Source organism: Artibeus jamaicensis, unplaced genomic scaffold (assembly GCF_021234435.1).
Source record: "Artibeus jamaicensis isolate MK-2021 breed Jamaican fruit bat unplaced genomic scaffold, CSHL_Jam_final contig_354, whole genome shotgun sequence".
Taxonomy (NCBI): Eukaryota; Metazoa; Chordata; class Mammalia; order Chiroptera; family Phyllostomidae; genus Artibeus; species Artibeus jamaicensis.
The window spans coordinates 35,486,848-35,512,660 of record NW_026521803.1 but is presented as its reverse complement, the minus strand read 5'-3'; the positions used below and the strand labels follow the sequence as shown (position 1 = coordinate 35,512,660).

At 45.9% G+C, this 25,813-nt stretch overlaps 1 protein-coding gene across 1 annotated transcript in view; it reads left to right on the top strand.

Moving 5' to 3' along the window:
• FECH (ferrochelatase) overlaps positions 1-24,035 on the top strand; it is a 31,495-nt gene extending 7,460 nt beyond the window's left edge. The window contains exons 3-11 of the mRNA XM_037151971.2: positions 3,427-3,546; positions 4,319-4,467; positions 8,654-8,788; positions 11,886-11,992; positions 16,119-16,217; positions 17,947-18,054; positions 18,450-18,614; positions 21,994-22,053; positions 22,545-24,035. Of these exons, the coding sequence (XP_037007866.2) occupies positions 3,427-3,546; positions 4,319-4,467; positions 8,654-8,788; positions 11,886-11,992; positions 16,119-16,217; positions 17,947-18,054; positions 18,450-18,614; positions 21,994-22,053; positions 22,545-22,679 (1,078 nt within the window). The 3' untranslated portion in view covers positions 22,680-24,035. The remainder of the gene's footprint in view (positions 1-3,426; positions 3,547-4,318; positions 4,468-8,653; positions 8,789-11,885; positions 11,993-16,118; positions 16,218-17,946; positions 18,055-18,449; positions 18,615-21,993; positions 22,054-22,544) is intronic.
• The last annotated feature ends 1,778 nt before the right edge of the window (positions 24,036-25,813 follow it).

The window sequence follows — 25,813 nt, the reverse complement described above, 5'->3', positions numbered from 1 at the left end:
GCCTAAGTAAATGAGCTGTGTTCCAATAAAGCTTTATTTAAAAAACAAGTGTGGGGCAGGCTGCCAGCTTGGTGTGTGGGCTGTGGTTTGCCAAACCCTGCTCTAGAGGCGGAGTGGACCCTCCGGCCAGTCGCACCCTGCGGGCCGACCACAGGACATGGGGTTGAATTCCAGGTATTGCTGAGCTGAGTTTTTGTGAGGTACCATTCATAATTCAAAGGAAAAAAAACTAACATTTTGAGAGTCTCAGAATATAAAAATGGCAAACCATTGACACCTTTCAGAGTGAGGAGTGTTAGATATGTTTCGCTGCAGGCACTTTTCCATTCAAACAAAGGGACGCTCGCTGGCTTTTCAGACCTTGGTCTCAGATGTGCTCCGTCTGGAGGGGCGCAGGGACAGAGACCCTCGACTAAAGCTTTGTGCTTCACACCCTGGAAAGGGCGTGTCGGATTAAGGCTTACTAATGCGCCGTTTGTCATGCACAACACAGTTCGGAATTAAGTGCGTGTGTATTAGGTATTTTCATCTCTCGCATGTGTAAGATCAACATGCTTTGCAAAACACGGGTGTGCAGGGCAGGGTAGCATCCCATTTAAAGACACTCTGGTTCGGAGCTCAGGTGTAGATGAAAACCAGCTTTGAATCCCATTTGCCCATCGACGCCCTCTGGGGCTTAGGTGGGTCTGCTCGCCGGGGGGTTTCTTAACCACTAATCTGTCAACTGGCAGCGATCCACGGGAAGATGCACTTAATTTATTGTGAATCACAGATTTTGAAAGTGAAAGACAGTATCCCTGGAGAATATCCCTGGGGATCTCAGCAGAAAGATTAGAGGAATATTTCAATTTCACAATAAAATGAATCTGGATTTTCAGGTATCAAGAAAAGAAAACTAAACACCTGTGTTAATTCATTGTGAGGACTTCTGGTCAGAGGGGGTGGAAAAGTTGTAGAACAATGACATCTGCAGTGTAGTCATGTGATTTAATAAGAAGGTTACGCCCCCTTTGTCTAACAGAGTGGTCTCAACTGAGGGTGGGGGCATTTTCCCCCCAGGACGTATGTGGCCACATCTGCAGACATTCTTGGTTGTTGCACCTGGGGAGGGGCGTGTGCCCTTGCCGTCTGCTGAGTAGAGAGCAGCCATGCTCCCGAACCTCCGAGGTGCCCAGGACGGCCCTCCACAACCAAGGCCTGTCCGGCCTGAAACGTCAGTAGTGCCGTGGCCTGCGACGATGATGTGAAAAGTGAGTTAGTGCATCTTTGTAATGGGGTGTAAGTGAGAAAAGGCCTGACTTCATTGTGATGCACCATTTTCCTTTCCCAGGAGTTGGTTCTGATTTTGAAAATTTAGTCTGCGAATTTAGACTTCTACCTCACTCATCTATAATGTGCTTGATCAAGAAGCAGCTTCCACCTGTTCAGATTTGACATGCTTTGCTGCCTGCCGTTGCCAAGTGTTGGCAACAGCTGTTTAACAGTTGCAAATAACACATCATCATGGCGTCATTCACTTTAGAGCACATCGAGGACAGTTTTCCCAACAAGAGCCGTCTCAGCAGGGAGTGTTCAGGCGGCAGCTAGCGGTGGTGTAACGTAGGAGGTGTGGAAAGTGTGTTCGTGGTAACGGTGTTTCGGGTGAACCTCAGACCTGTGTTTCTCAGCTGCTCTGTGAGAAGTGGCTGGAGAGTATATCCATACAGTAGAATATTATCCAGCATGAAAAGGACAGAAGTACTGGTTGATGCTGCGATGCAGATGAATCTTAAAAATTTTATGCTAAGTGGCCCTGGCTGGTGTAGCTCAGTGGATTGAGCGCGGACTTGTGAACCAAAGGATCAGAATTCGATTCCCAGTCAGGGCACATGCCTGGGTTGCAGGCCAATTCCCAGTGGGGGACACATGAGAGGCAACTATACATTGATATTTCTCTCCCTCTCTCCTTTCCTTCCCCTCCACAGATAAATAAATAAAATCTTTTATGCTATGCTAAAAATTTGTATGCTAAGTGAAAGAAGCCAGACACAGAAAGTCACATATTATATGATTCTGTTCCTATGAAATGTCCTAAATAGACCACAGACCCAGAAAGTAGATCAGTGGTTGTCAGGCATGGGGGGGAGGGAGGAGGAAAATGGGGAGCGGCTCTAATAGATACAGGTTTTCTTTTTGGGGTGATGAAAGTGTCCGAGAATTAGATAACTTGTGATGGTCACGCGACCTTGCGAATACATGAAAAACCACTGAACTGTACAGTTTAAAATGGCAAGTTTTGTAGTCTGTGAATTTTATCTAAATTGTTTTAAATAGAGGAAAAAGAATGGAAGATACACTGTGGTGTTCCCTTTAGTTTTCCCACTGCAGGCTCTCGCACTGTCACCGTGTGGCTACCCAGTCATGGGGACACACAGGCCTCCAGGTCAGGGCCCCGCCCGGGCTCTGACCTCGTAGTTCCCCGTCTCTGGTCGAGGTCTTTCGGAGGCTCCCAGGAGCCCGTGGTGGCACTGAGTCCTGTTCCCGTTCCACCTGGCCCCTGGCAGGGGCAAGAACAGAGAATTCTGTCTGGCCTGGCTCACTTTGGGCTCTGCGGGCTCCCGACTTGCTCTGCACTATAGAAGTTTACATTTTGCCTAGGCCTTCTGTTTTCTGATCTCTCAGATGCTGCTTGACTGAAAACTTTTATTCCAGAGTTTTGTTTTCTTTTTAGCTTCTTCTTTCTCATTCAGTGCTTAAGTCATTATTAGCCTGAAACCACTTTGAGTAAGTTAGATAGTTTCTTACAGGAATTACCTAAAGGAGTCAAGGTAGATGCTGGGTTAGGAAGCAGGGTAGCAAGAAATAATTTAAGTCAGTAATAATTTAATTGGATAATGAAATACAGAGAAGGTAAGACAAAGGCTGGAGAGACAAGGGCTGGTATGCAGTTACAGGGAAACCCAAGGCTTCTCTGTGTAGGAAAGAACTCACTGTGCTAAGTGACTAAGTGCATCATCCATTTAATTCTCAAAACAACCTTCAGAGGCAGGTGGTAGCCTCTCTAGTTTACAGGTGAAGAAACTGAAGTTTGAAGAGATCAGATAACCTGTGTATTCATGAGGCTTTCCCATCACTGGGTGCTTCTGCCTCAGAATGACTTTAGGGCCATACCTTGACCCTCATTCCACAAAGAATGGGGTCTTTGTTCAGGGCTGCCAGTTTAACAGAGAGACATTTTGAGGCCACTGAAGACCCCTGCCAAGGACAGAGCTGCGGCCACCCGGACCTGGAGGCCTCGTGAGCTCCTTAGCAGGTGGCCACGGGGTGGCAGTGAACTGGCCTGTAGGTTTTCACCGTCGCATAGAACAGGTTCGATGAGGGTTTGCTAGCCACGCCAAGATCGTGCCGTAGAGGAAGATGAAAAGTGTTGCATTTCATCTTACGCAGGAAGCCGAAAACCGGAATACTGATGCTCAACATGGGCGGCCCGGAAACCCTGGGAGACGTGCACGACTTCCTTCTGAGGCTCTTCCTGGACCGAGACCTAATAACGCTCCCCATCCAAAAGTAAGGTGCCCGTGAACGCCAGCGTGTCCTCACAACTTGTCCAGTGCCTTTGGCCTTCCTGTATCTCAGTTCCGTGGTTTCAGAAGCTTACTGCACATCCGGTAGTGGCTAGAGCAGCACTATGATTTCTAGTGGGTGTAAGGAGGATACGACACTAGAGGGATTGCAGGAGAGATGCAGCGAGTTGGCCTGTGTTCTGCTCGAGCCCTCGCTCCCTCGGCTCTTGAGATGGCAGTTGTTCCGACCCGGCTGAGGTGCCTTTGAAGGTCTATAGAGATGTATTTGTACTTGGCACGTAACAGCTGGTTGACACTCAATTTGTGCTGTGGATATAAAATTTATACTCAGCGTATGATAAAATGCTAGTAGGATGTAAGTGTTTGCGGTGAAAAGCAAGTGTCGCCTTTACCTGGGACTGCAGCCTCCCAGGTACCCACGCTGGAGGTGGGCACTGCCACACCCACCAGCAGTCCGTGCGTGCCCAGGCACAGCTGTGCACACACGCATATATCCCCCCTCCCCATTTTTGCACAAATGCGAACGCAGCCATGTGCGTTCTTGGGTACGGTACGATTTTTTTCAAATTTATTGTACCTTGGAGAGTGTTCCATAACAGCTGACTCTTGTCGCTGACCTGCAGCTGCTGTTCTTAAAGGCTTGATCTCGTTAGGTCCGTTTTAAGATTTTGCTTATCTTTTTTACTGAGTAGAAAATGTTTCTGAGGTTGCTAAGGTGGAATAAAATCCACTGACCTGCATGTTGGATGATTTAGTAAGCTGGCTCCAATCATCGCGAAACGCCGGACCCCCAAAATCCAGGAGCAGTACCGCAGGATCGGAGGCGGGTCCCCCATCAGGATGTGGACGTCCAAGCAGGGAGAAGGCATGGTGAAGCTGCTGGACGAGATGTCCCCGCACACAGGTACGTGCTCTGATTCCCATCCCACGAGGCGTGCTCTTTCCAAGTAGCCACAAAGTTCAGAGCTCTGCGGGGGCCAAATGCAATTCTGGGTCCCGGCAGCTCTCGATCTGTGGAGGTCCCCAGGTGACGCACGGTCACTAGTTCTCGAGGCGTTTTCTTTTGTCCTTGGCCGGATTCCCCTTTCTGCTACTTCCTTATGTTACAAATGAAAAGGCTAAAGATTTGGAGCATTCATTTCAAACAGCAGTTCCAGGCATGTGTTAAGTCGTATTATAAGGAGGAGACGGCACGTCCTGAGTAAAAGATGCACATGTCCCTGCTCTGGGAGGAACTCTTTGGGGAACGGATGGAGGCTGCTGCTGTTCCTGTCCTTTCTGTGCGGGTAGCCGCTTAGGAGGTCAACATTCAGACCCGGATTAGCTCGTGGTTGCTGCGGCTGTGAGACTGGGCGGCTTTCAGCGACTGGTTTTAACTCCCGGCCCTGCCGCCGTTGGGAGGCATCTGTGTGCCTCGTTGGACGTGGCACCGAAACGAGGACTGCACCCCTCTGGCACCCGTCCCCTGGACACCTCTAACACGGAAAAATAAGGTGCAGAGCGAAAAGCTGAGTACACACGTCAACCCTAAGTGCCCTGTTTGGTCGCATTTGAGGCACCGCTGATTATAGGACATGAAACTGCTGTTTTCATGTAACAGCGAGCTACACACACAAAAACTCTGCTGGTTAATTTTTAAAAACTTAAAAATTTTACTTTAGGGAAAGAGAGGAAGGAGAAGAGAGGGGTGGGAAGAGTCAGTCATTGGTTGATTCCTGTCTGTGCCCTGACCGGGGATTGAACCCACAACCTTGACATAAAGACGATGTTCTAACCTCCTGAGCTACCCAGCCAGGACCTCTGCTGGTCGATGTTAAGACAGTATCAATTGTAGGTACAGACCAGTATGAGAAATGTTAATGCTAAAAGGGGCATCTTAGGCCACACGAAACACATTAACTGCAGATTCATTTGGGGGCTTCAGGCTCAGGACAGGAGCGTGACACCGTGGGGACCCCCCCAAGGAGAGCAGCCCTGCTGAAAGGCGGGACCCCCGCCTTTCACTCACACTGCACACAGACGGGGACAAAGGGCTGGAGCCCTCGGCCAGTCGTCTCACTTGGAAAATTGCTCAGTTGAGCCTCTGACTATTAGGTTTGCTTCCTGCCCTTCCTTGCGGCTCAGAGGCATTTCTTACACAGTTGAGCGACACGTGCCACAATGTAGCTTTTAAAAGGCTGTGTGGAGGAAACCTGGCTGATCTCTGCTCAGGCCGATCCCTGCTTGGCAGAGAACAAACCCTGTGGTCACTGAGTCGGACCTGCAGTGGCTCTGCTTCCCCAGTGGAAACAGGCGGCGGGAAGATGGCACTTTTCCTGCCGACGAGTAGTCGTGCCCGTTCCCATAAAGGGCCTTGGTAGAGCTGTCAGGTGGGAAAAGGGAGTAGAGAGAGGATATCCTTCTCACCCCTTCCGCTCTCCGGGGGGAGGCTGCTGGGTCGTCCACACCACACAGGCCAGCAGGCGCCTCGGCCTCCCAGGCTGGCCCGGAAAGAGTCCCGGGGAACGAGACGTCCCCACTCCGGGCTGCAGGACGGCAGGCGGGTCACCCACCCGCTGCGCCTCATCTCAAAAATGGCGATGGTGACAGAACCCAAGCCGTAGGTCGTTGTGAATATTTAATAGGGTGGTCCCGAAAGGCATTGGCGTGGTGCGTGGTGCGTGACAAAAATTCGGTAAATGGGAGCTTTGATTATTGTTTGTCTTATGTCTGACGTAAACAAAAAGCATTGTGCTTTGTATCACACACCTCTTTCTCAAAGAGTCAGGTACAGATCAGACGTCTGAACTATTGTGCATGCTGAGTTCATGGGCTGGAAATCAATGAAGTTGTCTTGTTTTAAAATCCAGTTTCTCCGTTCCTTTTCTCCATTTTCCTAGTTCTCACCAAAGCGTGTTCACTGGGCAGCCAGTCCAAGGGCAGACTGGCCAGGCCAGCGAGTTCAGCATTGTGGTCTCGCTCTGGCAGATGTGGTGCTGTTAGCACCCAGGGGGCCCCTCCCCGCCCTGCAGCCCTTCCCAGCAGGGAACCTTCCAGAACCTTCGTGTTGTTTGCTCAGGATAAGCCCAGTCACAGAGGGCGCATTGTCACTTTTCTCAGTGTGTTTCTGCAGGCCATCTTCAACGGAACAGTTTAGCAAAGCCTTATCTGTCCTTCCCAGAGTGTTGTGCCCTCTCGCACTTCAAAACGCGGTCACCACCCTGCCTTTATCTTCAGGGGCAGCCTCTCCAGCTCTGTTAGTTGTCAGTATTGAGGAACTCCCGAACACCAGGCAGTCAGTCTGCAACTTTTCAAAGGTGGAGGGAAAACATGAGAACCTGTCGCACCTGCAGCATCCGGGGTCCTGCTGTGTCGGTCTGATAATAGTGTCGCCTCAAAATAGTCGAGAAAGCCAGCACCACTTTGGCTCACCAAGCGCTCCCTAAACATGGACTCGATGGTGTTGTGGTGTCGGTTTCAGGATGAGCCACATCATCTTGGAACAATCAGTCATTTGAAGTTTGTTCACAGGGCCGTTTCCTCAGGTACATTTTAACTTCAGTTCACCGTATTTTATGCCAGGTGTATAAGGTTGGTGGTGTAGGAGGGACAGACAGCTGGAAATGATTTCATTTATACCCTTTCCTCCATCTCTCTGTGGTCCCCAACCAGAGATTGCGGAGTTAGACGGTCCCTCCCACATTTAGACTTGCTTGTCTCCTTTCCCTGTTCTGTTCCTGTCCTGGGTAACGTGCTCTGTTGCTTCAGGGTTTCCTGGGTCACGTTACTGAGGACTGTTCTGTGTGTGTGTATGTGTATCTGTAGAGATAGACAATAAGTGCATTTATCTTTTCCTTCACTTTAACCTAGGTCTTTCTTGTGTGGCAGATCAGTGTTATATTCTTAGTTGCAGCCCCTGCTAATGGTGGGACAGTGACATTAACTTGGGTAATTCACTGTCACTTCATGTTGATGTAGTGTATTCCTGATTCATCCCTGAGTGTGTAGGTATAATCCTATGATAGCACAAGGAAGCAAGACTCGGTAGATTTAGGAAATGGAGTTTCATGATTTTCTGTATGCCAGAGAAGTATGTGGTTGTAAATGCTTTTCAAGTGCAGGAATAAACCCAGGCTGCTGTGGCTCAGTTGGCTGGAGCATTGTCCCAAAAGGCTGCAGGTTCGCTCTCTGGTTGGGGCACATGTGGGAGGCAACCAGTGGGTGTTTCAGCCTTACACTGATGTTTCTTTCTCGCTGGCCCCAACTCCTCTCTCTAAAATCAATAAACATATTAAAAATAATTTTAAAAGGGGGACACAGGAGCAGACAGGAGGGATTGTCAAAGCCTCGTGGGCGGGAACACAGACGCAGCTGACAGGGGTCCTTTAAGGTGCCAAGAACAATTATTTAAAAGCCACTCGGTACCACTAATTGAAGCATCGCTGTTGGGTGTTTTTTATGTATTAAACAAGAGGAGTCATTTCAGTCACTTGTTATCAATGAACTTGCATGGAGTGTCCCAGAACTTTTATATAAGCTAAGTGACCGGGGGCCTGAGGGCACAGGAAGGAGGAACTTGGGCGGTGGAAGAGGATGGGGGCGGAGAAGGAAGGACCGTGGGCTCTGGGGTGGGCGGCTCCACCGTCTGCTGGGTGTGACTTTGGGCAGGTCCATTAACCTTGGAGGGTCTCTGTTTCCCTGTCTGAAAATCGGGGTTTAAACAAAAGGGAATAAAAGGCCAAGTGTCTACCGGGGTGCCCGGCACGTGAGGGGAGGTTCCTAGTTCTTATCTCCCTTCTCATGAGTCTCTCTTCTCAGTAAAGAGCAGAGAAGTAGGCACAGAAACTTGAGTTTTAAAAGTCAGCTGTGCTAAGTGAAGTCGTGTGTATGTGAGGGGGGAGGTTGGTCCCGGACAACAGTGATTGAAGGTCCGTGTACCAGCTGATGACCGGATACGGTCCGGGGAATAGTCTCAACTTCCTCACATTGCCCACACCACATGGAATCAGGTGAACTGTTCCTGTGTTCTGGACATTGTGTTACATTTGGTAGCTCAGAGGAATCTGTATAAAGATGAATACTTTCTCCTTTCCACACATGCTTCCTCATAGCCCCGCACAAATACTATATTGGATTTCGGTACGTCCACCCTTTAACAGAAGAAGCGATTGAAGAGATGGAGAGAGACGGGCTGGAGAGGGCGATCGCTTTCACGCAGTACCCGCAGTACAGCTGCTCCACCACAGGTAAGGGCTCCGCTTTGCAGCGGAGGCTGGAAGGGCCCTGGCAGAAGTGACCGGGGAAGGCGAACGAGGAAGGACAGCGTAAGTCCTCCATGATTTGAGCAGCAAACCCAGCCTGTGTGCTTTCTGCTCGAGAGTGCAGGTCAGTCCGTTTGAAATCTCGTGGCCCATCTGTCCCTTGAGTGATTGGCCAATCTGCTGAGATTCCAAGTGGCGATGGAAGGTGGGGCTGCTAGTGTTCGGGACCCCGGTGCAGCCGTTTAATGCAGGGATTTCCAACCGGCGGGCTGTGGGAAGTTTTAAAACACGCAGAACCTGACTGTTTAGTCAGGGGCACCGACCTCTTTTCCCTTAGATTGCCAGATAAAAAAAATGACAACAGCTAACGTGACAGTAGCCCTCTGGTGTGAACAAATCAAAGTTTTACCTGTCAGCTGGGCAAAAAAAAGTAGTATATTTTTTAGTGTGCTGCAGAATTTTTAGTAATTAATTTATGTATGCCATGAGATGAAAAAGCAGGTACAATGAATGAGTAGATCAAGAATGAACCTTAAAAATAGGTTGTGTGATAAACCTATTTTTATGGCTCCCCTAGTATTCCTATTAATGTAGCAAAGGTGATCACTGTTTGCATTTGGAAAGCAGAGGTGCCCAGATAACATTGGAAATACTGGTATTTTTTTTGTTATGCTTCACTTACGGGTTGGTTACTAATCGGACCGAAGCCCGGTTTGAGGTTCCCTCTGCAAACGTAGTATTCTCGATTTGGGGACATATTACTGTGTGTTATTTATCTTCTACGTACTTAACCGGAGCAGGAGAATAACCTGCGTTTGCCCACCCCTGTCTCATCGATGGTAGGGGAAGCCTCTACGGTCCCCCCCAAGTACGTGTGTTTGTGTTCTGTTTCAGGGACTGGGTCAGCACACTGTCGCCCCAGATTGTTTTTGGATATTAGTGTCTGTTATTTATAGCTAGGGGAGCAACAGAAGGGCCTGCGGTGCCCAGGGCACCCAGGGAAAGGCCCGAGTCCTCAGACACCTGTGAGAGTCTGAATTGTGATTTCTTTTGGAAATGTACCTCTAAAACTTCCAAGTGTCTGGTACTGTGTTATTGGACAGTGAATCAGATTTTATGAACTTGCACTTTTTTCCCAAATTTTTGAGGGAAAAATAAGGGTACGCATTATATATACATTGGTATAATAATCCCGTGTATAATGCGCACAAACACGCAGGTGTGCATTATACACAGCAAAATATGGTCTGCTTGTGCTTTGCTTTAAAAAATATGTCTCCATGTGTAAATGGCTGCTCTCACAATTAGAGGAGATTGTCACTTACGTGACAGAGGATTGATGCTGGGTCTCGTTTCACAGCTGGTTCTGTCTGTGTGTCTAAACCGCCAGCATCTGTGCAGCTCTTGTCCAGCACACGTCACATGCAAGGACGTGTCCCCACAGAGACAGGAGAGCCTCTGGGAATCACAGTCCTTCTCTGAGCCTGCTGAGTGTCGCTTATCTGCTGCGCGTTTTCGACACGCATTGTGGCAGAGCCTGTGCTCAGTCCCCAGGGACTGCTTTCGTTACGTTTTCCTCTTAATTACGTCCAGTAGTTCATGGGATGTTTCTGAGTGACCCCGAATAGCTAATGTGGCTTCCAGAAGTCCCTTTGTACATCTGCAAATGATGCTCACCTGTAGATCTGGTGGTGACTGCAATTTCTGGAGAGATTGTGAACCTGGGATGGACTCCGTTTGGACCCCTCTCATTCACTGTATTCTACTCACCAAAGTGGAACTCACTTATTTCCTGGAAGTTGAGTCTTAGCCTCAGAGCACTCCTTTGATTGACATGTGGCTCTGCCCTGACTTTAAGTTGGAAACCCAACTGACAAATAGTTCTCACCGTTAGAGAAACCAGCAGATTGGTGTCGGGAAGCGTTCAGTGCTTGGGAACGTTTGCAGTGAGTGAAGACTGAGGGAGAGGCCGTGTGTTCACACCCATCTCATCCCATCACGGCCGGGCCCCGGTCCAGCTGCCCTCAGCCAGGGTCACACTGCACTGGGTTGGGACCATTTGCCTTTCTTTAGGTTTTAAAATCTCATGGTTCCCATCTCTTGTGTAGAAATGCAAGGTGGGTTTTTTGTTTTTTGTTTTTTAAGATTTTATTTATCTTTAGAGGGGACGGGAAGGAGAGAGGGAGAGAAACATCAATGTATGGTTGCCTCTCGTGTGTCCCCTGTTGGGAACTGGACTGCAATCCAGGCATGTGCCCTGACTGGGAATCAAATTGTGATACTCTGGTTCTCAGACTCACACTCAGTCCACGGAGCTACACCAGCCAGGGCAGAAATGCAAGTTTTGTTAGATTACCTATAAGGTTTTAATATCCAGTTAACTTATTCTAGGAAATGATGGTAATTTTGTAAGAGCAGATGAAAATAGAGAGTGCTCGTAGGAACCTCAATAAGCTGCTGTTTTTATGAACAAGCCAGTAAAAAGGATGGTTAGAAAGCTTTCATTATAATGTGGGAAGTAAGTCATCTCATAATATTAACTAAAAATACCCAAAGGACTTGGGATGCAAAATTGCATATACACTAAAATTACAACTTTGTAAAACAAGACACCTAAAAATAACAATGGGAAAGAGCGATGCTAGAATAAAACAATGACTGTGTTACTTTGTGGGAATGATGGGCAGTTTCTCCTTCTTTCCCGCCCCCTGCACATCCATAATGGGGTTGGTTACCTTCACAGTGGGGAAAAGAAGTTCAACATGCTTTTAATTGTAACATTTGGTCCCTGCAAATAACGACTTCTTGCATTTCATACATCCACTGTGGCCATGTTTCTCACTAGAAATGACCTCAATAATCTTTGAAAGGCTGTTGAAATGGATTGCTTTTTAGGGATCTTCATTTGCAGCGTGGTTAAATCTATATGCATTTTCTGGTATTGAAGTGAGTGTAATTAGACTGATTCAGTACAGAGGCAGTTGCTTCTTTTGAACTTACAGTGACTGCCTTCACTAGTCTTGTTTTTTTATTTTCACCATAGTCAATATGCAGGTGCTAAGTGGCCCCCTGTACATTGCAGGCAGCAGTTTAAATGCCATTTACAGATACTACAATGGAGTGGGAAAGAAGCCCAGGATGAAGTGGAGCACGATCGACAGGTGGCCCACACATCCCCTCCTCATTCAGGTAGGCCCGCCACCACCCGCAGCCCCTCCCCCGGCTTCGGGTGGAGCGCAGGTTCTTACCCCTGTCTCTGAGCCTCACCCTTCTCTTGCATAAGTTGTATGCTGGGGATTTTAAAAGAAGGGGAGGGGGGTTAGAGTCTTGATTTATTATGACAAGAGAAAGTAAATCGAACCTTTCGTCTGACTAAAGTTAGACTCTCTCCTTTCCTTCGGGTTGATACTGTTGGTCACACACCACAGCAGAATCGCACTCTGAGTGCTGGGCTCCCAGTGACCAGAAGAGCGTCAGAGGTGATGCTAGGGTGCGTTCATAGAGCGAATGACGGACGGACAGATCCTCTATGCTCTAAATCCTTTAAAGTGTCACGAGTTTTTAAAACTTAAAGGTAATATATCTACATGTTCTGAGACATGAAAATAAATTTAACATTTCCGTTGAGAAAGTTTCATATATTAGAAGAAATTTCAAAATTCTTCTACACAATTATGTTTATATTAATAGATGCTTGATATTAGGAGAATCTGTGAAAACTACGATTCTAAAGCCAATGGCTTTTTGTTAAAGATTTTATTTATTTACTTTTAGAGCGAGGGGAAGGGAGGGAGAGAGAGAGGGGGAGAAACATTGATATGCGAGAGGAACAGTGATTGGTTGCCTCTTACGTGTGCCCCCACCCAGGACCAGGCCCACAACCCAGGCCTGTGCCCTGACGGGGAATCAAACCTGTGACCTTTCGCTTTGCAGGAAGACGCTCAACCAGCTGGGTCACTCTGGTCAGGGCACCAATGGCTTTGTTTTTGTTTTTGATTTTATTTTTCAGTTGTAGCTTACATTTAACATTATTCTGTATTAGTTTCAGGTGTACAGCATAGTAGTTTCACACTCACATACTTGACAAAGTGGTCTCCCCAATATTTCAGGTGCCCACTGGCACCGTGCACAGTTACTGCGATGGTATTGATATAGTCCCATGCCGCGCTTTGCGTCTCTGGGGCTGTTGCGTGACCACCAGTGTGCATTTTTAACCCCTGCCCCTTTCCTCAGCCCCTCCCCTCTGGCAACCGTCAGTCTGTTCTTCGGTATCTATGAGTCAGTTTCTGTTTCATTTGTTTGTTTATTTTGTACCTTAGATTCCACATATAAGTGAAATCATAAGATATTCGTCTTTCTCTGCCTGACCTATTTCACGTAGCGTAACACCCCCTAGGTCCATCCATGTGGTCATAAATGGATGGATAACCTTTGTTCCCTTTCAATAAGAGAGTGTTGTTGGTAACCGCCCTAAATCATACAGATAGAGTTCTTTTCTGTTGGTAGAGTTTCTGCCTTAGGTTGAGATAGGAGAAATAGTAGGTGATTCAGATTTCATCCAGTTTATGTTTCATTCCTCAGACAATCTCTGTGGAAATACCAGTTTAACACTTTTTAAGAGCCTGGAGTCACCTAAAATCTGTAACCACTAGATGGTGCTAGACATCATTGAAAGCAGCCAGCCCCCTCCCCCGCCCCCCTTTGGCTGACAGTGTTCTTGGGCGTGTAGGTGATGTCAAGGGTTAACCCTTAGGTTGAAATCCAGTTTTAAGTAAGAAGCAAAAAGTAGGTGCCTTCCCTTAGGGATGCGTGTGGTTCGGGTCTGGGTGTCCCCCTCCCACTCATTTGTTCTGGGACTGGTCCTGAAGCCCCCCGGCTTGCCAGCCCTTTTGCTCTTGCCCTGGACTGGAAGTGAGGGCCGTTTCAGGTCAGCGCTGACATGTGGTAGCACAGAACTGCGGGTCTGCGCAGCATCTGCCTGCCCCGATCCAGTGAGTAATTAGGTTTGCATTAAAATTCAGCCATTTGAAAAGGGGGGAAGCAGAAAGACGGAAAGGTCTCTTAACTGAGGAAGTCTCCGTTCATAAAATGAAAGGGGATTCTAGAGGCATTTATCTGCCCTCCTAGATGGTATGATTGAAGGCTCTGAGAGCTGCCTGCCTCTTTCGTTCTGCTGAGGGACTGCGTGTAGAAAATACCACAGATGGGCTTTAGATGATTTAAGCAGCACTTGGACTTGCCCACAGTGCCTCTGTTTTGACGATGGCTTAGGGTCTGTTGTAAGCCACAGCAGACTGCGTTTGTACTTGCAGGTTTGCAAGATGAGAAAAGGAAAGATACAAAAATGTTTTGGAGACAAAATTTTATACATAGATTTTATTCTTAGTCTTGCATAGGTTGATTACATGAGAAGGTGATTTGATATCTAGCAGAAATAGAGGGGAAAAAACCCTAAGCTAACTAAAACTAAAAATATAATAAAAGACCAGAACCGTGACTGAGAGAGAGAGAGAGGAAGAGAGTGGGAGAGAAACATCAGTTTGTTGTTCCACGTATCAGTGCGTCCACTGGTTGGTTCCTGGGGTTTAACCTGCAGCCTTGGTGTATTGGGAAGACACTCTAACCAACTGAGCTGCCTGGCCAGGGCTAAAACGATAAATATTCTGAATCAACATTCCTATCTGTTACAGGAGGTAATGAGTTAAAATAGTCATTTTACTTCTGTTGCCTAGCTGCTGGGACAGTTGAGGGACACGGATGTCCCAGGCTCCCGTGTGAACTCTGCAGTAGGCCTTCATATCTGGGCTTTTGTCCAGAATATCTCTTTCTGAGCTTCCTTATTTTCCAAACCCTGCGAAGGCTACCAGAAAATACTGCTTTTGTGCCTCATCCTACCACATCCTACAAGTAAATTAGAAATTTTGAAAAGGGAACTAGTTCTCTAGGCACTGTTTTGTGCCTTAGGTCATTTACTGAATTTTGGGGGTTCTGGAAAGATTAATACTATCTCAGTATTTATTGCAGAATAATTCACTCATCCTAAATTGGTATGAATCCAGATACCAACAAGTGTAAATTTACATAGTTCTGGTAAATTGTCCTTTAGAATGATATTTTTTCTTTATAATGTTTTAAAAACCTTTTTATCTGGAAATAATTTCAAACATGCAGAAAAGTTACAAGACTAAGACTAGTATAAGGAACTTTCATTTAGTCTTTACCTAGATTCACATATTTTTAATACCATTTATCTCTGTGTGTATGGATATGTGTCTATATATAAATATACACACGTAATTTTTTCCTGAACCGTTGGAGATACACACACACACATATATATAAAATATATATCACCCTTTACACCTAAGTAGTAGGGGTATGTTTTTCCATAACCATGATACAATATTCAAGTTCAGTAAATTTAACATTGATTACTTTGTCTAATCTATGTTTACATTAGAATTTTGTCAATTGGTCCCGTAATGTTCTTTGCAGCATTTGCTTTAGACGTGAAATGACAAAGAATGATTAAAGTGTAAGATGAAAGGGAGCCTCTTCAGAGCTGGTATTTCAGCACCTATTGATGTGAATCAGAAAGTGCCAACTAGACGGAGGGAATTAACTGGTCTGGTCGACAGAGGTTTGGGGGAGGGGGCGGGGCCTGCGTTCCAGCCCAGGTTCCGCACATGTGACTGAGGCAGCCCCCAGGTCGGCGCATCTTTCCCCCCTCCGTGAACTGAATGGGAATTTTACAACCTCTCATCTGTTGTTATGAAGGTTGTTAGGAAGACTGACTCAGTGAGGATACTGGGCTCAGAAGGAAGAGGTCATAAAAATAGATAATATTTTCTCGTTCCTTTACTATTTCTGTCTAATGTATTTTAATGCAATATGCCTGAAAGCCAACCCAAGGAGATTTAGAAAGACCCTGTAAGCTGTTTTTTTGCTAACCGAGCAAATGAGAGGTCTTAAAACAAGTTCTCCTTCCCATCTGTGTTTCCTTCCCATCTGGAAGCGTGCCCTGTTCCTCCCGAGGGGCAGCGGATCCAGAGCCTTCATGCTCAGTGAGCCATTAGCGAGCTTTAGAAGTTTCCCATCAAATTCCCCAGGCCCCTGCAACCGTTATGAGCCATTCTGATGACGGAACCAAAACAAGAGAGACTGTACTGTTGGCGATTTTTTAAAAAAGAGAGTTCTGATTTTTGGGGATTGCTCTGACATTGTTGGCGCGGCTTTCATTTTTTAAAAGCTGTCTTTTCCTTCCACCCCTTTCTCCCCGCTTGCTCTGGGCCCTCCTCTCCTGGTGTTTCCGCAGTGCTTCTCGGACCACATTCAGAAAGAGCTGGACCATTTCCCGCCGGAGAAGAGAAGCGAGGTGGTCATTCTTTTCTCTGCTCACTCACTGCCAATGTCTGTAAGTAAGAGCATTTTGTGGGGTGACCTCGTGGGAAAGGATTTCTAAATGTGCATCATGTACCCAGCTTCCACAACGTCCCGAATTCTGGAATCTGAGACTTAATGTGGTTGGTGCTCATTTTTAACTCGGGTCACTTCTTCAAACCTAATAATAGCTCATTCAAATGACAGTATTTATCATTTATGACACAGGATGGGGAAAAATCAGGTTTGCAGTTGTTCATGTAGAAAATAATGTATGTTATATGTTACCTATAATATGTAACACGAGGATAAACTCGTAACTACACACCCAACTTTGCCCCACCCTGCATAAAATGATAATTCCTCGAAGAGACGTGCACAGTTCAGGGTTTTTGGTGAGTGGAACAGGGGGAAGGAGGCTGCCCTCGCCTGCCTGACGTTTCAGCAGGTTGAATCGCAGGCCCTCCAGACCGACACGCTCAATCTCATTTTTTGGTCCTCAAGACTTGATAGGGGCTCTCTGAATTCTGGTGAGCGACTAGGGTTTTAACTGGCCAAGACTAAGGACCTGGCCGTGGCAAGCGAATGCAGAGTGTGCAGGAGCCAGAGCGACCCGGCAAGTGTTGCGCTGTGTGATGCGGCGAAGTGCTGGGAGTAAGCAGCCAGTTTCACCCGCTCAGACCTGGCAGCGTGTGCTGCAGACACTGCTTTCAAAGCTGGAGAGGGAAGAATTCGCTTTCTCTGGTGTTGTTAAGGTTTTAACTCCACGGTTAATGGAGCTAATGGGCGAGTCTGGGCCACGCTTGCACTGGGTCTTGACTGCCACCTGGTGGTCACTAGGGTCGAGCCCTTGACAGCTTTTCCACCCACACCGCTCAGTGAGAAGTTGCCCGTTCAGCAGTTTGTAGCCCTGGAGATAAGTTTCTCTGCTGGAAGCCTGCCTGCTGTATTTGAACAGGCTCCTATTCTCTCTCTCTGGCATTATGCAAATCCTCTTCACGTGTCCATCTTCCTTCTCCACCCTCATCCTATTTATAACTGTCCTGCGTGTGATGAGGCCGTGTCTGAAGTGTCAGAAGGGAAGCTCTTGAACTGGGAGAGGAGGAAACACATTTTTATGCGTGAACGTTTCCAGGTGTTGCCTCCTCCCCTCTCCCCCTCGGCCTCGCTCCTCTTTTCTCCCCTCTGGGTCTGAGCATGCTGCGTCCAGGTTTCTTGCTGCCCCAGGGTTCTGAGTGGGACTGAGGAATGCCATCAAATCAGGAGGGTAGGGAGGGGTGGGGAGTCCCAGAGCACATTTGGAATCCGTACTGGACTTGGTCTGGTGGTGAGGAAAATGAGGTTCACACAGGAGCACCACGGGGAGCATCCACGGTCACACGTTGGCAGAAGCGGCCGCTGCAGGCACCATGCCGCCTCCCCAGTGTCCTGTGACCCATGGGCCTGGCAAAGAGTGGGAACTGCATTTACTCAACTATGTTCACTTACAAGCACAACAGCTGTATACACGAGACTTGTAAACAGATCTCCGTCATACTGACAGCCCACAGGGGGACTCTCTGTCCCATGCAGGAAGTTTTTTGGGCAATAAAACCAAAATCTATATTTAAAATATGTGTGCGTCTCATAAGACAAAATTTTAAAGCTCATTTTCCAAGTAGCCTAGTGGGTGTTCCAAAGGAATAACCTCACCCAAGGAGAGAGGACATGGCGCCCACTCTGCCGGCAGGTAAAAACAGGAAGCCCGTGTGTCTCCGCTGCAGGTGGTCAACAGAGGGGACCCCTACCCTCAGGAGGTGGGCGCCACTGTCCACAGAGTCATGGAGAAGCTGGGGTACTCCAACCCCTACCGACTGGTGTGGCAGTCCAAGGTAGGTGTCTGCCATGCGTCCCCAGGCAGTCCGCTCTTTCGAAGGTGTCTGCTTTTGAACTTAACTATAAAGGGGTGGGATTCGGCTCTTTCAGATAGACAGGCTGTTGTGTAAGCTGATTGCTCACCATGGACAGGAAGAACTCTGCCAGCAAGTAAGGCAGAAGGGAAATCAAATGACTATTGGAGTTCCATTGACTTAAAATGGTATTGTAGTTGTACTGACAGTAATTGTTATTTATTGTCTGCCAACTTCTAGAAGGATTCAGGCTACAGTGTGGGAATACTCAACCCTCTGGAAGCAGATAGGCAGCATGGCCCTTGCTCTTAGGGAGGGGCGTGTGCCAGACACGGCGGGAGAGGTGGGGCTGTGTGTACTCACCCTCCTTCTCCCAGGTTGGTCCGATGCCCTGGCTGGGCCCTCAGACAGACGAGACCATCAAAGGGCTTTGTAAGAGGGGGCGGAAGAACATCCTTTTGGTCCCGATTGCATTCACCAGCGATCACATTGAAACACTGTACGAACTGGATATCGAGTACTCTCAGGTCCTCGCCAGAGAGGTAAGTGCTGCCGTCTGCCTTCTTAATCCTGCTGGGATTTGGTTTAAAGGGAACCTTTCTCGGCTGGGATCTCATTGTATCATGCAGAAACATTGTTTGGTGTGTGTGTGTGCGCACATGTACTGTGTCCTCCTTGATCTGAGTAATGCTCAGTCTGAGTGATGAATCTGGACACATCGGTCAGATCTGCGTCAGCAGGGGAAGCGCTTTGGTGCCTTTCTGAAATCAGGTGGCCCGCCATGGCCACGTCAGTTCACTTAGTTTGAGCAGTGTACTACTTGAAAATAGTAACTACATTTTTTTAGGAGCAAATCATTGTATTCACTGATCTGAAGGAAAAAACTTGATTGTTCTTTAGTTTCTTTTCTTCACTTAATAATGTCCTTTGGGTGTCTGAGGTGCATGGGAGTCATCATTCAGAAAAAGAGCATGGAATTGCCCTGGCTGGTAGAGGATTGGGTGCCAACCCATGGCAAACCAAGGGGTCACTGTTCCAGTCCCATTCCCTGTTGGGGCACATGCCTGAGTTGCAGGCTGGATCCGCAGTGTGGGGTGCACAAGAGGCAACCACACATTGATGTTTTTCTCCCACCCCTCCCCTCTGTCTAAAAATAAATAAAATCTTAAAGAAAAAACAGCAACATGGAATCCATACCGGAGCCATGTATGTTGTAATTATTTTGACCATCTTTTTTATGCACTTACCGTACTTCGCCATATACCATATAATGCATACCCACATTTTTGGCCCAAACTTTCAGGGGAAAAAAATCTTTCCTTTTAATTTTTTAATTCAATATACTTCTTTATATTTAGAAACAAACCAGTTATTTTATTTCAGGGTATTGTTTTACATACGGATGTCATTATTGCTTTCTAGAGTTTACTTTTAATGCATGAGCATAAATAAAAGAATTGAAAACATTTGTATAGATGCAGAATTAGTACTACCTATATATAACACACATCCTTATTTTTCCCTCAAAAACTTGGGCAAAAAAGTGCACATTATACACAGCAAAATACAGGTAATTTAGCTGTTTGCTCCTGTGTTGTTATCAGTCTGATTACTGAAATAACAAATATTTCTTATTTGTTATTGGTCATTTAAACAAATGGTCAAGGTGGAGGTGAAGGTAAATGCAACTCGCCTCCCTGCATAATCACAGCCAAATTACAGCTAAACTACAGAACAGCTGTCTCCCAGAATTGTCAGAAAATTGAGCTGTATGGAAGTCCGACAACCAAGGAATTAAAGAAGCAATTCATTCAGACAGGTAGGAGGGGCAGAGAGGCAAAATGACAAATACCATCCTCGGTGTCTTATTATGTAAGACGGATGTGGGTTGTCATTCAGAGTGGAGAAAAACTGGCTCACTCGTCTCCTGGCTGCTGAGGGCCAGCTCTGCACCCGAGTCTAATTTATAGCGTGGTTTCTGTGGGGGTTGTGCAAGTGTTGGGACCTGAGGAGCCCTTACCCCTCATCTTCCACCAGAACTCCTGTCCCTGGTCATCCAGGTGTGATTGAGGGAGGCCTGGCCTCAAAGGACTCTTCACCCTCTGTGGAACTGGGTGGCAGGTGCAGGGCAGAGTGGAGAGTGGGCTGGCGGAGATTTTCAGCCAGTACCCACGCCTGCTGGTTTTTGTGCTCGTGCTGGTCACCAGTCCAGCACTGATGAAGGTCGAGGTGCCACAATGACTCGTCAGTAGTTCTGGTAAAGAACTCATGGGAAAGTGGTAATTGGCTAAAATCAGGTTGTGGGGTTGTCTCTGGACTTTATTTAATGATGCTTTCCATACCCCACCATAACTGAGGCTAGTTGTGAGCTTGCTAAAAAGACTTAAGTGCAAATATGTTCATAGCAGTGTGTTTGGAGAAGTTTTTGTTTGCTAACTCACATTCATTCATATTACTAAACTGAGGTCATTCCTTGGACTATTAGTGACTAATAAATTAGTCCATATAGAGAATAAAGAAAGTCATCTACCTAGAGTTTGTTTCATTATTTTGGTGGCAGAATATCTGTGTTTCAAACAACTTTCTTTAAAAAGTACTTTGAATATTTTCTTCGAATAGAAATAACTTTACTGCTTTTTATAATGAAAATAATAAAGAGCTTAGGTAGCTGAGGGAAATATAACAGAGAGAGTAGAACTCACTTAGAATCTTACTCCTCAGATATAATATGCAAATACTTTGGTTAATATAAGATCTTTTTCTCCTGTAAATATGTTTATATTTTCATTAAAATAGCATTCTTCTACATGTTTAACAAAAATCATATTTTATTCATATATTTTGTAACCTTTTTTTCCTCCTTAAAAATATAGTGTGGACTCCAGTCAACACATGTAATTAGATTTATGTAATTATTTTAACAAATCCTTAATTAACACACATTAAAGATGTTTCTAATTTTTTACTGTCATAAACCGCTCTTCAATAAAGCTCATTTCCTTTTTTCCTTTTCCCACTATTTTCTGAGGATAAATTCCTGTATGTAGAATTTAAACACTGACATGATTCACTGGCTCACCCTGCAGAGGCGGATCTGAGAATTCTGCTGTAGGCAGTGGTGGGGAAACCGTTCTGGGGCTGGCCCCTCGCTGTCGCTGATTTGTCCGCGAAGCTTTAGCGCGCAGTCTCTCTTTGAGAACTCTGTGTTCACTGAATCTCAGCATTTCCCCCTGCCGTTAGTGCTAATGTAAAAGATAAAACACCTGGAAAGCCCTTGGCATTTTGGAAAGGGAAAGAGAAGATCCTAGCTACCTGAGTAAATAATAATTAAATATTTCTCCCTTATTTGGGGGAGAAGTAACTAGATATTTTTGGAGAGGAGAGCAGGAATGGTAGTACAGCGGTCCTCAAATTTTTATTTTAGATGTTTTAATGTAAGTGTATTTAAAATCCCAACTCTGAATTATCCAATGTAGGTTCACTGTACATGAAATTAATTTACTTCTTTTCACACTTGGAATCAAAACAGGTTTAAAAATTTACTTAAAGCAACATTCTGCTTAGGTAGTTTATAAAGGCGTGCATTAGAAAGGTAGTATAAAAAAAGAATGATGAGCAGATTTAAATTACTTGGGAATCCCATCCAATACAACCTCAAAAATGGTTTGGAAACGAAGTACCTGTGGGAAGGTGATGGGGTTGGGGGGAATGGGAATTGAAGAGCCATCTCACGATAACAGAGGTGAAAATCAGCATATGGCTTGGTCCTGTGAATATTTTTCATTTCTGAGCAATCTGGGAACTCTTTTGAAGAAAGCCTTTGAATTGTGTGTGTGTGTGTGTTTTGTAGCTGTCAGTTTCTTTTAAAAACAAAAGGATAAAAATGTGTCTGTTTTTCCCCCTTTTTCTCATTTGATTCAGTGTGGAGTGGAAAACATCAGAAGGGCAGAGTCTCTTAATGGAAATCCATTGTTCTCTAAGGTATCCGTAGCGCCGCAACCACTTTAGTAGAACATATCGGAGAGTAATCCTCTGAGAAGCTCTTACAGAATATTGGTTTTCTCACATATTAGAACATTTTGAGTTCCAATTAATTACAAAAAATAAAATCGAATTCCTTATACTTTCACTCTTTTTTTCCTTGAGATAACCCCAATTTTCTGATTTCTACCCACCCATCCTTATCTTGGGCTTGAAATCCGCCTTTCTGAGAAAAACAAGGTCTAGCAGGTGGGGTAAGAGGGTTTCATTCTCTAAAGTCTATATTTTAAGTTTTCTCCAAGCTGAGGATTCTTGGGAAAGAGAGAGATTACAGAACTTGGTCCAAAGGGTGCATAGCTCAGATGAAAAGAAACGAACGCCAAGCCACAGTGATGAGCAGGACCGGTGGGAGGAGCATGTGCGTGGCTGGGGGGAAGGCAGGCGGACTTCTTGTTCTGATGTGTCTGTGCTTCTTGCCGCCCGCCCTCCAGGCCCTGGCCGACCTGGTGCACTCACACATCCAGTCAAACGAGCTGTGCTCCAAGCAGTTGACTCTGAGCTGCCCGCTCTGTGTGAATCCCGTCTGCAGGGAGACCAAATCGTTCTTCGCCAGCCAGCAGCTGTGACTCCACCAGAGGACCCAGGGGGTGAGGCAGATGCCGACCTCCAGGCTCCTCCGGGGCAGAGGATGTGGAAGTGGATGCATTTAGAGGTCAAGGACGCGAGTTACCTTAGTATACGCACAGCCTTTGGGCACACATCATGTGATTTCTTAAGGATCGGACTCTGAAATCCTTATTGAGAGTTTTCTATTTTTATATGCCAATATAGTAAGCACTTATATTTTTTCTCTCCTTGGGTAAAATTGCTCATTTGGGATGGCCAATAGGCTATTTTAAAAATGAGTTTTAAAAATTTATCCTACGAAATGCACACCTATTTTAAATATGGATTTTGGCTTTATTGCCCGAAAAACCTCCTGCAAGGGGACAGAGAGCCCCCCTGTGCACTGTCAGTGTGAAGGGGATCTGTTTACAAGTCTCTTGCATATAGTTGTTGGGTTTTTAAGTGAATATAGTTGAGTAAATACAGTATAACTTGCAAAGGAAATGTTGCCCACCCTTTGGCAGGCCCATGGGTCACAGGACGCTGGGGAGGCGGCGTGGATGGTCCCTGTGGTGAGCCTGTGTGAACCTCACTTTCCTCACTACCAACCCAAGTCCGGGGCAGACCCCAGACATGCTCTGGGACCCCCCAGGCACGCAAGGCAAATAAACGTGTCAAAATCCAGTGTTTGTCATACGTCCCTGGGCAGGAGTCTGTGAGCCACAGGGAAGGGGGTCCCGCTGCTTCTCGCCTCCAAGGCCAGGGGTGCTGGGACTCCGATGACCGAAGCCGTTGTTAAAGCTCCTGCCAGGCCCGGTGAACCTTTCCCTCTGGGATCTTCTTTATCTCGGGTGACTATCTCCTTACAGTGTGTTTGTTTGAACAGTTGTTTTATAAAGTCATCTGTGCTTTGTAACCTTGAATTGTTTCTTAATTTATAAATTTTTATTACAAGAATTGCATAACATGTAATAGGAAATTTGAAAAATAGAGAAAAGAAAAATAACCACTCCGTAATGCAACAACTATTCATCATATTGTCTTTCATGTCATTCTTTTCCTGTGGATATTTTAAAGGCCATTGTAACCTTGAATTTGAGTGGAGAGTTCTAAAAATATAGAAATCATGTAGGATCAGAGTCTGACCTTCTATACTTGGATTTAAATGGATTAAAAAAATCTTTGATGGATTCATAATGAATTTATAATGATTACTTTGTCTTTTTGCATTGTCCTAAAACTTTGTTCTTCAAAAGAGCATTTCTTTGATTTTTTAAAAATCCTGTTGATAAAGTGGAAATATTAGAGAAGCCATACATCTTCTATATTCAGCATTTACTATATTAATAAATGTTACGACATCAGCAAGGTTTTAACAGTGTGATCATGCTCTCTGTTAAATCAAAACTAATCCAAATTAGTTAATAATCAGAATTACTTAATGGGGATTTACTTTGTAAAAACAAGAAAGGAAACATACTGTCTACTTCAGTTAATAGTTTGCTTATGCCAATAATGGCTCTGAAATTTGAGTCGCATCTGCATTTTTTTTCAAATTGGCTTTGCTATTCATAGATTGTCTTTCCAGAGAAAGGTACAAGGCATAGGTAGTTCTTCAGAATCTTCCTCATCTGTTTCCATCAACTTTGGGGGATTAGGTTCAGGGCAGACGGAGTGACTGCCACCCGCATTAACTGAATTCTCTGGGTTGGTGGCCTGGTGCTGAAGCCAGGTCATACTTGGGGCCATTCTGCCTCCCTCAGGAAATATCCTGAGGGCCTACCTCACTATGGTTGCTTTGGAATCAAATATATACATATTTATTAAGAAGATGTTAAAAAAAAGACATTGCACAAAACTCCAATTCAGGAGCTCTTACTAGGGTATCTGAAGCCCCTCATTTGCAGAGGAAGCTTCCAAATTCACCATGGGCTATCTGGGGTCATGGCCTTGATTCTGAGCCGGGACCAGACTGGCCTTCGTAGCGGGAAGCTAAGGGGCATTTGTTCTCGGAAGTGTTGCCTTTGACTTATTAACCAAAGATGGGGAAGGGTCATACTCGAGGGTAGCAGTTGGTAGGAGGAAATCAGCAATTGCTCTTTTAGAACTGATAAGCTTTGAAAATTATTGTCCTGTGTGTAAACTTTGAAACACAGATGTTTGCCCCGGTCATCAGCGATGATGCACTGTTGGTAGGTTCTTCCAGCTTCATGTAGGTGCAGACCTAGCTTTCACTGATGAACCAGCTTGTACAGAAAAATCACAGGCTCTGTGATGAGGGGCCAGTTTAGCTCACCGAGGTCACAGAAGGCCCAGGTGTCCGCAGGGGTCACACAGAAGGAAAGGACTCTTGTTAAGAATATGCACTCTGTTAAGAATAAGAATACTCACCTTTTAAAATTGAAAGACATTTTCACACTCAAAGAAAATAGGCTTTGTATCAGGAGAAACGAAACTTGTGAAAAGCCCTTTAAAAAAGGTGTATCAGTGATGTGTTGGTACTGACTGAATAGTAAAAATCCATCCCTCTTCCCCAGAGTACACAGGCTTGCTCAAGGAACCCCGTGCACGGAATGAAATGCCCCTCTAGGATTCCTTTTCACTTCCTCTTATGGCTGAAATCATTAGACGATGTTACGTAGGTATGAAGAGAAAGCGGGTTTTCTGCTCCGAGTTGACCAAACCATGCCTGTCAGAAGGTACTTTATGTTAACAATCCTGAATTTATGCCATTTGCGTGTTTAACTGCTCTTTGAAAATAGACTTGTTTTTCTTCTTGGGGAAAATACAATGATTTGGTGGAAGGAGCCTCAGAGTGTGAAGTCACTGCATTTTTTTCCCCCTCAGCTAATCTGTTCTCGTTAATTAGGTAATTAATTCAAGAAACCCTAACTTAAGATATGCAAGAGGGTTTGCTCAACCCGGTGCCATTGTGTTTGCCCCAAACATGTTATGCCTCCGAGAGCCGAGTCTGCACTGCCAAGAACGGGGAGCACGTGGTCTGCGGCCCTGGGGCCCTTCCATGTTTGCCCTCTCGCTCCTCCGTCCCGGGCTGGGTGCAGCCAGGGCCAGGCGCCGGCTCTCGGAGCTGTAGCTGGAGGGCAGAATTCAGAGCTGATGATCCGAAGACAAAATTAACTTCTGTGAGCACGCG